We start from the raw sequence: 12,290 nt of genomic DNA on the forward strand, positions 1-12,290 counted from the left end.
ATGGATTACGCAACTGTCAGAATGGCAAAAGTGAGCTTAAGTAATTTTGTAATTGCTGATTTTCTGATCATAACTGAAAATGCCATCAGGTAAATTAAGAAATATCTCAATTATTATTACAGAATTAGTTCTACTTTAGTATTAAAAACAAATAAGCTAAAATAACGAGCCAAGATAAGTCACATTGATCTTTATTCATGTAAACAAATTTACACACTGTCTATTCATTTAAACATTATACACAGGTTGTCAAAGTTATGTACAAAAAAAAACTAAGTTCTGCTTGATGTGCTCAGCTTTGGCTGTACACTTCTCCATAGCTGCACTGTGTCTCTTGGTGGCGCTGTAGGTCCACCCTGCGCTGGAAGGTGAGCTGACAGCGGGAGCAGCTGAAAGGCCGGTAGCTGTTGTGCTTTCGGCTGTGGGTGATGAGGTTGGAGCTCTGGCTGAATCCTTTACCGCACACCTTGCACACGTGTGGTTTCTCTCCTGCTCAGGGAGCAGAAATAAGGCGGGCCCGTCATGATTCACGCTCAAGTTTAACTGTAAACCTATATCGCGCGTCTCCCCCTCACCTGTGTGTATGAAGGTGTGTTTCTTCATGTCAGACTTCTGGTGAAACCTCTTGCCGCAGTACTGGCAGGGGTAAGGCCGCGTGTCGGAGTGGATGAGGAGGTGAGTGGACAGGGTGGACGAGCGCTTGAAGACTTTTCCACACACTTTGCAGCCAAAGCTTCGCTCCTGGACACAAAAACAAAGCTTACAATAAGTCCCAGTAGAGCACGTGCGACCAATGTACGGAGGCCTCGGTTCTCAACCCGACCGTCACGGGTTCGAGTCCCGGCCCGTTAGCCTTTGCTGCAACTCTTCCCTCTCCCTCACAACCGACTTTCCTGTCAGTATACTGTGAAATAAAGCCCACTAGCCAAAAGAAACACTTAAAGACCTTTGCTCTGCTGTAGCTGCCAACTGTTCGGAAACCAAAGGGCACGTGGGAAATGTCTGCAGCAGCCAGGGATCTCGACAAAGGGATGGAGAGGGTGTTGTACACTTGGTCCCGCAGACTCCCTGACATTAGGACATCTGAAAGAGACTGAGGAGAAAGGAGCAAGAAGAATGAGATAAATTCATGTTGGATAAAGGGTTCAGAGGATTCACTTTGCACAGAAATAGGTGAGCTACTACGACAAGAAATCACTTAAACTATGACAATGACATTGAAATTTATTTCGCACCACCTCTGCAATAGACATAAAAAATTGCTAGTTTATCTAAAATTTAAAAACCAGGAAAAAAAAGAGCATACGATTTTCTCCTTCTTGTTTTAACATTTTTCATTTAGTCAGTGATGGTTCTTATATAAATGTCAGACTTCCTTCTGTGTCCAATTTATTTTAATAAATCGGACACAGAAATTATTTTTATTTAGAATTTTTAACAGTAACTGTTTAATATATTCTGATTTAAAGAATCTGTAAGCAATCTACAGGAAGTGTAGAATAATTCAGAGCAAGTTTGTCTAGTTTGAAGTTTTGGACTTCAAACTAGAGAGAGAGATCCAGATTAATTTGACAAAAAGTCAAATAGCCATTCTGTTTGAAAATAGGAAGCAGAGAGTCGGATACCAATTTCAGAGCATCAGTGCAAAGTTACAGTTTATATAACACAGGGGACTGTCCACTTCCCACTGGCCATACTTGCAAATGAGCAACAGAAAGCGTGTTTGTTAGAATGCCGCCCTCTGATGAAAGAGCTCCCTTGGTGGTGAGCCATATCTCCCAAATATATATATATATATATATATATATATATATATATATATATATATATATATATATATATATATAAAGATACAGACGTTTATATTTTACACAATGATCATCTTCAAGATAATTTAACCAAGTAAACTCAAACAAAAATACAAATTCCATCTAGTTGAGACACTTATAAAATTAGCATTGATAGAGATATTCTTATGTTAACATAGTACTTCCTGAAACTTTCAAATGTTAATTAGAAGAAGATTTCATAGAAAACCTTTGCTGCCAGCTCTCCCTCAATCCTAAAACTGATTAAGGTTGAAAAATTGCATAACTTTGGAATAGATATTTTAAAATTCAATTGTTTTGTAATGGAATTTGTTTCATAGAGAAACAATTGCTAATGGTTTCTCTATGAATGCGCATTTTGTCTGAGGAAAGAACAGCAGGATACCATCAGCATGCAGTTTTACTCGGATAGCAAAATAGAGTTACATTTTTTTTCTAACAGTCTGTTATTCTTCGTTTCTCACCTTTTCACAGAGCGGACAATCCCTGACCGGTGATTTGAGGTCAGTGTGTGACGTGTGGTTGAGCAACAAGAAGACGAGCCTCTCCAGTTCTCTCTCTCGGTCGGATTGTTGTCGGTCAGATGACCACGGAGCGACAGGTGTGGGATGGTCTTCCTTCTCCACAGGGACTTCAGTCAGAAAATAAAACAGATTTTTTTAACCGGTGGGTTCCAAACTTATCACCGTCCAATCAACGTAACAGAGGAAGAGACACAAGACCCGGTTGAGTCTACAAGTATTTCTACAAAATCAAGCAAACATCAGCATCAGCAGTCAGTATATTGCTTTTATTTGTCAGTGCAGCTTTTTATCTCCTAACGTTTGCAGCATAAATGTGCTTTGATTTTATCATGTTTGGCTAACTTTCCCCTGATTTGCAATTTTATTTGGAGTCTTGACCCCAGTTGGTCGGTCAAAACTCCCCAGTGACCCAAACTACCTCAGCTTGCTCTTAACACCTAAAGTGTTCTCTGGTACAATTAATATTAAATTTTGCTCTTCATTTGCTAATTATTATCTTGTTATAAAAACAGCTAATGCAAAAAGTATCATTTTTAAGAAACAAGTTCATACCTGAAGGCCAGAGCTTGTCTTTTGGGGTTCTGGAGGAGCAGTTTACCAGTCCATCAGTCAGAGGGTTTCTGATCTCTGGGGATAAAGTTTGTGGAACTTCAGGAAGCCCAATTCCATGCTTGTCGTTAGTTTCAGCCTGCCGTCTGGAGCAGTGGTACCTGGGTGGGCTGAGGGGATGCGTCCGTTTGGTCTTGACGAGGAACGAGCGCGGCATGGCGGAGGTAGGCGTCTGAGGGAGTGAAGATGGTGCACTGTAAATCTGCAGGAGTCTTGAGAAGCCAACTCTTTCATGTCACTTTTAGAGCCCCGCACACACTCAGATGTCGCGCACCTGTCTGCTCATCTTCAGTTACAATGCCAAAGTTTGAGGTTTCCTCAACAAATACAGGCTGCCACCTGCATAAAGGTTTTGAGGGCTTTCACTAAGGAAAACCCTGCTCTGCTGGGAGGCAGCTTCGAAACTGATTCCGTCGCTGCTTTTTACATCAAGAGTGTAGGGCATGCATGTTTACAGCAAAAAGCAAACACAGTCCAATTATTAAAACCTAAAAGTAGGATTATATCATAAAAAAAAATGTGGAGCTACCACTTGTTTTCAGACTCTACAAGTGTCTAAAACCTTCCCCTACATGTGTTAACATCACTGTGTGGTTGTCGACGGGTGGTGAAGTGCAAGAGAGGTTACTTGTAAAAGCCATGTCTCAATGTGTCAGATTATTAAACTTTATCTTGCAACTTTTTTTTTCCTCTCACTTTTGTAAAAAAATAAAAAATGCATAAGCCCATGAAATACAGTCGCAAAATAATTATACCTTCTAATCTGGTAAATCTGTTGCATATCATTTAGCCGCTGACGATTTTGAAACTTTTAAGTCCAACACAAGATTGTTGTGGGAATACAGAAATAATAATGATAATAATTAAATCTGGCCGATTTGAAATTTGAAAGCCAGCTTGAAATGGTTGACCTTACCTCAGTATTGCGCAGCTGAATGCTGACTGCTTTTTGTGCCCTCATTGCTCGCAACATCCTCATTTCTTTTTCTCACACCCATCAACCGACGGCATGTCACAAAGAGATTTGATTTGATTTTGAAAAGCCAGCTGAGGATTGTTTTGCTGGAGGTGAAGGAAGTGAAACCTCCTAAGAAGCTCTTGGGAGCTAAAAGAATAAAGACTAAAACGTTCTAAGTTTTAGTCTTAGAAGTTTTAGTCTTAGAGGTTTGCTTGCCTCAGAGGCAAGCAAACCCCGTCTATTATTTATCTCTTCTGACACTTTTTCTCGTCGCCAAACTGCCAGAAACAGAGCAGCAGCTTGGTCTTGACTGTGAATATGTTTTGAGCCGACCCCTCATAAGTGTGATGACTGTAAAACCCATTATGCTTTTTTTTTTTTTAAATGTGGGACCAGTTTCCCCATTGATGGATTCATGTTGCAATGACTGTTCACTGTGGGTGGAACTTACAAACACACCAAGCATTGTTTGGAAAGTCTAAATATCTCATCGTTCTCATGTGAACACGTGAACCTTTGCAGCCCGTATAGGTGGGATACCTTCAGGGTTGTTCGAACCCAGTTTGTGGAAATACCCTTTGTGTTCAACCCATCTGGGAGCTTTTCTTTGCCACATGTGAGTCATTTTTCACGTTCACCTACCATCAGTGGCGAGAACGTTCAGCTGACTCTAGCTAGGGATGGGAAACGTAGACCCAGACCCAGAGTTTGTTTGTGCTTTGTTGTGTTTGTTGTCATGACGACGGAGGTGATGATGCAACTCGTTACAAACTGTAACCTGGTTTGATGGCAGTGAATTCAGTTATAATGGTTATGAGTTTTTACATTATAGTTTAGTATTATTTTGCTGTGGCTTTTTTTAAAATTAGTTTTTAGCGTACTTTTGCTAGTTTTTATCGGTTGCTATTATTAATAATGAAGCTCAATTTCAGGTTATCTGTTAATAGTTACAGTAGTAGTTTTAGTTCTTTCATACACTGGTAAATTTTTAGGTACAAAATTCAAAAAAGGTCAAAGATTTTTATTGTGATTATGTTTGCATTGATCGGGTGATGGACACTCAACAGAAGATAATGTTTTCAAAAAAAATTATTTAATTATCTTTGAACAACAAACTTATTCTGACATTTTGTCACTATTTTTGCGGACTAGATTAAGTGGAGGAATATGGCGTGACGTGATTTGAGACGTAAACTTCTTGTGTGTGAGGGGAAAAAAATCAGTTTGAAAGGCTAATAAATAGATTCATTAACACAAAAATGAAGGAAATTACACCTGTAATTTCAGCATATTTTAGTTATTTTAGTTTTTCCCCATTAATTATTGATTTGATTTATTTCAGTTAAAATGATTCCTCAGTTTCAGTTTTTGCTATTTTGTTTGTTTTAATTAGCTATATTAACTCTGGAGCTCAATGGATATATCAGTGTAAAGTCTAACAAAACAAAAAAAAAAACAACAACTGTAAAACAACAATGACTTTGATTATATTTTAAAAGAGAAATCCATGATTTGTTTTAAGCTTTTATGGAAACGGCTGAGAGGGAAACATGTTTACAGAGCAAAAGAAACAATTTCAATTTTATGTTCAGTCTCCTTATTCTGAGAAACAGAAGAGAGGTCTGAATAAAAATAACTAATTTAACTTGAGGTTCAAAAGGTTTATTTGGTCAAACTTAAACGAAATGCTCTAACAGTGATGCACTAACCGCACGCTCCAGCTAACACGATTAATAATTGTGAAATCGGAGCTCAAGTTCAAGAAATGTGCTCAGAACTATACATGAGAAAGTCCGGATGATGAAGCTGTGAGTCAGAATTTAAAGTCCCCACAAAGATGTACTAAAATGCAAAAACTCTCAATTAAAATGAAACTGTTCTCACAAACAGAAAAAATAAAACAAAAAGTTCAAGTTTAGGTTTTGGACTGACCTATTTTAGGGACAACAGGGTAAATCTAACTGGTCTATGATTCAAACAAACAACTGGAAAAAAAGCTCTTGCACTCGTCCATTTAACATCTCTTGAACATTTTTAAAACAAATATTGTCCTAAATGCATATATTTTTTCTTTTCCTTTGCTCTTGTATTACACAAAAATTGAACCTGGATCTTTTGTCAGAGCCATAAATAAACTCTTTTCCTACTCTCGACTCCTTTTTCTGCTCTAAATACGCTTCTAGAGTTCATACTAGCGAAAGCATTCAATGTCATCTTCATAACAAGAAAATTTATCATAGCACAATCAGCCTCTACCCCCATTAAGAATAAATAAAGATAAGGCACTCTGCACTTGATCTCAGTTTTGGGAATTTGAAGCATTGTTGACTCATCTTCACAATGGTCGGCAAAGCAAACCACATTGAAAATAGCTTTATTTATTACTGCAAGGCAAGTAATAAATATCTTCCCGCCGTCTGCTCAGTGTTAGTGGGATTTCCTAATAACAAAAAATATTCTGCAAAATAAGACAAAGAGTGTATAGCTTTGATTTTTTTCAAATTTAGGGATCGGCTGCTCTATGGATCTTCTCCTCATCTGGTGTAACCATAGTAACTCGATCACTCTTGTTTTTGCAAGCTTGTAAGAGATGTGTTTCTCTGAATCCTGCGACATCTTCACTAAAGTTTTTTTACTACCGTTTATGTGAAACATGAATGTGCCACCAATCAGGGGTGCTGTGGTGGCGCAGGGGTTAAGCACAACCCACATATGGAGAGCCCTTAGCCGGCCGTTGCAGTTTTGATTCCCAGCCTGTTGACCTTTGCCACATATCTTCCCCTTCTCTCATTACCCACTTTCCTGTCAATTAATTATCAAATGAAGGCCACTACATCCAATAAATTGAAAGTGAAAAATAAACAGTTTAACTTGTAGGTGTCACAAAGTTTTATATGCAGGGGAGCCATGTTTGAGAAACGCTTTGGTGAGAAATCTGACTTCCATGGACACGTTTCGAACTTCAGACATGGAAATTACAAATTCAGAAAAATGGGCCTTTCAATCACAAAAACAAACAACATAAACAATAATCTAAAAAATATCCAGGTCCTAAATAAGTAGTTCTGCCGTACTTTTCATTCTTGGAAAATGTGAAAATTACTTACTTGGGACAACTTTATTATTATCATCATAGTGTAATGAACTTGCATCAGCGCTGCTCTCAGCTTCTGAGTGCTGCATTGTTTCTACCCTTCCTCACCATTTCAACATCTCTGAAACTCCAACTTCACACCGTTTGTGTGTGAGGGTGTGTATTCCTCACCCTCACCCCAAACACACACACACACACACACACACACACACACATAATTAAATGGACTGAAAGTCATACAGATAGAAGTTCCTATTTTAAGATTAAAATTTTTAGACTCCCTTGTGTAGAAAACATTAAAGGAAAACTTCATTTTTGTGTGATCAGAGACAAATGGTCAGACTGACTGAAAATCAAAAAAGGTTTGATTGCTCAAATTGTGTTGCAGATCTTTAAATCCTCTAGTCTTGATTTTATGTCTCTTATGATTAAAATGTTTTCTATTTTTGTCACAGACGGCCAACACAAAAAAAATCTGTCTGTTCTTAGAGACGATGCACCATTAAGGAGGCAAAATGGCTTAACTTAAAGGTGTCCTAAAATATCATATTCAAATAATACATATTTTCTCTAGAGCTGTACAGTATTTCTAGAAAGAAACACTTTTTCTTTTCAATTTGGAGGTTTTTTGGAAAGCAAAACGTGTCAACAAAAACGAAAACGGCAAACAGGAATGAGGAAGATCAGACAGAAATATAAATTCAAATTACCATGCCGTTCCTTCTTCCTGTTCTCAGTGACACCCATGCTACATAAAAACGATAGGGACTTTCTTATAAATGATGTAGCACCCTCCCACGGTGTTCTGTGGAGGTGACAATATGCGCGGACATCTTCTTTTTTTTTTTCATAATTTTTCTGCTCGGTTTGAGGCCTGTGCTAGCAAGAAATACCTCCCTAAACAAGGGATTGACTTCAGGTTTAGCTAACGTCACATTGTCTTTCTTAATAACCATTAATATTTCTTGCTTGTATATCATAAAGTGAAACATCTTGGATTGTGTAAGTAATTCTTTTTCAATTATTTGTGTATGTAGTTTTTACTTGACGCCATGAGGCCAAAACAAGATAACCTAGCTAATTTTATGTCTGGTAGGTTTCATACAAATTTTATTATGTTTAAGCTCCAGTCATCAAATAATTGCACATAAATCAAAAAATTAATAACTTGTTCTCAGTGAAACGGTGACTTAATATAACATATTAGCAGCTTCTTTGAGCGATGTTAGCTAGCCGATTAGCTAAGCAAAGACCACTGAGTCAAAACAAGATAATTAGCCAATTTGATGTCTGACAGGTTTCATAGAAATTTCATTACATCAAGTAGTAATACATACGGGGTGCTGTGAAGGCGCAGAGGCAAAGCACAACCCACGTACTGAGGCCTTGGTCCTCGTGGCGGTGGTCGCAGGTTCGATTCCTGGCATGTCTTCCCCCTGTCTCATAACCCTCTTTCCAGTCAAACTACTTTCAAATAAAGGCCACTAGAGCCAAAAAAAATCCAAAACGTAGTAATACATAAATTGAAAAATTAATAACTTGTTCTCAATGAGACAGAGACAGAATATGAAATATTAGCAGCTTCTTTGAGCAATGCTAGATAGTCGATTAGCTAAGAAAAGACCACTGGGTGATGTCTTTGATTCAAATGCTAGATTTATGATGTTTGGACACAAATTAGTAAATATTAATCTATTCATTAATTCATGATAACCAAATATTGGGTAAAAACATTTAAACTAGTTTATTGGGTTAAAGCAGCGATCAGAAGTAGCCCTTTCATTCGTCGTAAGTAAACCCTTTTAGCAATGCCAGTTCTTCTCCTCTTCCACAGGATAAAAAATGGTAAATGTAAGATGGTAAAATTAGGCTGCATAAATTTTTTTAAAATGACTGTGTTGTGTTAAAGAATTTAAGTGAACACATTTGTTAACTTAAGATGTTGTTAGCCTACATGCTACATAGCTAATGCTAAATGTTTTACAGTCAAATTTTGACCTGAAAATCATCATAAAGTCAATATAGACAGGCAAAAGTCTTGTTGAATTTTCAACTGGAAACTCAAAAAATTAAATATACTAATATTTTTTAACAATATATTTTTTTAACAGACTTCACCAAAGCTCTTCCACAGGAAGAACAAACAATACACCTTCATCTTGTGTGCTTTACATGGACTTGGAAGGCAGATTTTTAGGATTTCTAGATGGAAACACAACAAGAGCATGGGAAATCAGAATTATATTTTGGTAAAAGGCGTTGAGATATGCTTTAGCTAATCAGTGTCTGGCCAGCAGGTGACCCTTGACCCTTATACTGTGCTATCCAGAAGCATTCATGCTTCTGACTAAAACTACCCGCAGATGTTCAGAGATAATGCCGTCTTTTTGGGCACACCTCAGCCCGACGCACTCAATGTGTGCTAAGTGCGACAACTGAAGTGTGTTACTTTCTGAGACGTTAGGCTGCTTGTCAGTCTGTGTTGCTCACAAGTCAGAGGTGTCAGAGCAACCATAGCTCAATATGAAGGGCAAACATTAGAAAAGCAGTAAAAAGTTGCTGATAGAAACTCCACATCAACAGTTTGTATCACAATAGCATCGTTTCTCTGTTTGTGAACGTGACTCTGCTCTGTCTTTATGCATACAATGGAGAACTACCTTGTTATCTGCCTGTTTTGCACCACAGCAGTTAGAAATTCCCACAGGTTTTACCAACTCGACGTTCGAACAACCTCAACTAGAGTGTCCCAGATCAGCGATCTGACTTAGAAGACTAAAAGATTGTCGTATTAAACCAATCTAGAGCTATTTGGTCCAGAACTGGGTTACCAAATATGTTGCCCAGACCCAATGCAGAATTTGCCTCTCTGTTTCGCCGCTCTTCATTGCTTTTAATCATGTGAGTTTGAGTGACAAAGATTTCCATTTGCTATGAGCTAGTTTGGAAAAGATAACTTGTCCTTTCTTATTCACTTCAAGAAAGTACCAATGATTCCACAACTCATAAACTCTAGATAACCCTGTTTTCAATTTCACCCCATCTCTCAAAGTCACAGATGACGGTGCACATTTCCTGACAACTTAAAAGTACCACCTTTAAAAGATAGATGCCATGATGGCATAAAAATACCGATATGAAACTGGTCCTACGCGTCACAAGTTGCCCCGTTGAAGCTACTGTATATAGGTCAAAATGGAGGAAAACATTTTCAGACTATTTTATTCGCACCGTAGGCTTTCTGAAGTGCGTGCATTTTCACCAATAAATTTCAAGTAACAAAGCTTGAATCTGTCCTCAGATTGAATGCTATCTTCAAAGACCACATATGAACTGAAACCAACACTTTTTTTCCCCTTTCAGTATGGCTGTATTTTTTGCATGCATCTCATTGCAGTTCTGATCTGAGCAGCGTAGAGTCGTGCCGAGCTCCCCCTTGATGTGCACAAACACAGGCATGGCAGAGCACTGTGGTTCATGTGGTGGGGGGCTTGGAACCTTCTCCCATGGGTTGTCTGAAAGAGCAGACGAGAGGAGTGCAGGGAGCCAAGACGAGCTGGTGGGTTCGGTGGGTTTCTGCCTCTCCTGAGTTTGGGGGGTTAGGGGCTTCTTGTTACCCTGATGGTGGCGTAAAACTGCCTTTCTAGGAACCTGAAACCTGAGGAGGAGGAGGAAGGAAAGAAAGAAAGAAAGAAAGAAAGACGTATGACTTTAGTCAGTTTGAGTTTTTTTTGTTTTTCCACCATATGGCAAATAAACTATGTTAAGGGTAAATGCCCACGTAGTAAAAAAAATAATAAATCTGAATAAAGTTGATTAAAAAGGTTCTTGGTAGCTTGAAGGAGTAAAAGAAAAACAAAAAGGAATGGGGCAAAGTATCTTTCCCTCTTCAGCATTACAAAGCACAAAGAGCAGTAGAGCGTTAGCATAAAAAGTTTGAATAGTTTGTACTTTTGGATGTCATACAAGAAAATATTCACAACAAAATTATACATCTACACTGTTTGCTAAAGTTTCTAAAGCACACTTAAGCTTCCTTTTACTACAGATTGTATTTTCTAGCCCAAGAACTAGTTTAAAAGCCCAACTGTTAGAGTAATGGCTGGAACATTATTACATGTGTACTGATGATTTTGATGACGTAATGTAATGTTCATTACTGGTTTAACAATTGGTTCCTGTATGATGGTTTTATGGTACCCTTAATGTTTTTATGTTAAGTGCTTTGAACTGCATTGTTGCTCAAATATGTGCCATACAAATAAACTCGATTGATTCATAGAACTAAACTAAAAGGTTAGCCAAAATACGTTTGGCATTTTAACATTAACATTTCCTACATAAATATGCTACTTTTCTAAAATTGAAAATGTATTTTTAACTTTAGCTTTAAATGTGGATCGGAGATGGATAAAACGTACCGTTTGGAAAATGGTGGTTGTGCTTCAATATCTACCAGATTGAAGAGTTTTTCAGTCACCGCAAAGCTCAGTATGTTCTTACTGACGCACTGAGAATGAGTGCGTCAGTAAGAACATCAGTTAAACCGAATCACAAAATCCAGTCACAAAATCCTGCAGATAAGAAGATGTAGAAGCTAACCACCATCAGCGTGTGAATGTGTGCATGACTGAATGTAGTGTGAAGCGATTTGAGTTTCTCTGAACCAGATGAACCGCTATACATTTAGCTACTATTTACTATTTGATTATAAAGTACAAAGTCCTGAAGTACAAAGGTTGTCAGCAATATAAATAAAATGACTTTGGCAAAAAAATATAAGTGAACAATGGATCTAGGAATGACATTACACCCCACTTTCATTAAACCGTTATCCATTTCCAAGTAGAATTTCTAATATGTCTGTAAAATTGGTGGTACTTGGAAAACACTGTGTTCACTTTGACAAAATTAGAGAGCTGCTATTGTTAAGCATTGTGTCCTTGTTAGGTCTAACGGCATTACAAGATACAATGCAAAATAGTGGAGTAACACAACTGAGAGTAAAAATGATTAACTTTTTTGCATTGCTATGTTCTGTAAGAAGACATTCAATGAGACAGTAGTATTGAAGAACAATGTAATTCTTTAAGCAAATGTCAATTTTAGTTGCTTCTCAATCATATCGGTCCTGTGGCACTAGCAGCAAATGAATAAGCTAGCGACTGAAATAAATACATACACGTGTACAAAATTATTGGTACGTCTTTGTTAATGACGGATAAGGCCACAATGATTCCTGAAAAAAATAATAGTGAATAAAAAAATGACTGAAA

The 12,290-nt window shown here is 37.7% G+C and overlaps 1 protein-coding gene and 1 long non-coding RNA gene across 3 annotated transcripts; one reads left to right on the forward strand and one right to left on the reverse strand.

Annotated features, from left to right (window-relative positions):
• Positions 1-184: 184 nt before the first annotated feature.
• Positions 185-4,905, reverse strand: LOC103468358 (uncharacterized). Of its 2 annotated transcripts, XM_081609681.1 has the most exons (5): positions 2,906-4,904; positions 2,294-2,460; positions 947-1,093; positions 576-741; positions 219-489 (listed from the first exon to the last, which is right to left on the reverse strand). In XM_081609681.1, the coding sequence occupies exons 1-5, from the start codon at positions 3,117-3,119 to the stop codon at positions 293-295; spliced, it is 891 nt and encodes a 296-aa protein (XP_081465807.1). In that variant the 5' UTR covers positions 3,120-4,904; the 3' UTR covers positions 219-292. The 2 variants fall into 2 exon arrangements, with proteins under 2 accessions (XP_081465806.1, XP_081465807.1); XM_081609680.1 differs by having other exon boundaries at positions 185-741; positions 2,906-4,905.
• LOC145552461 (uncharacterized) lies at positions 592-2,389 on the forward strand. The gene is made up of 3 exons (XR_014088522.1): positions 592-675; positions 963-1,173; positions 2,304-2,389. It is a non-coding gene; the product is annotated as an uncharacterized LOC145552461 (long non-coding RNA).
• Positions 4,906-12,290: the final 7,385 nt, after the last annotated feature.

Source organism: Poecilia reticulata, chromosome 8 (genome assembly GCF_904066995.2).
Source record: "Poecilia reticulata chromosome 8, P_reticulata-male-v2, whole genome shotgun sequence".
NCBI classification, from domain to species: domain Eukaryota; kingdom Metazoa; phylum Chordata; class Actinopteri; order Cyprinodontiformes; family Poeciliidae; genus Poecilia; species Poecilia reticulata.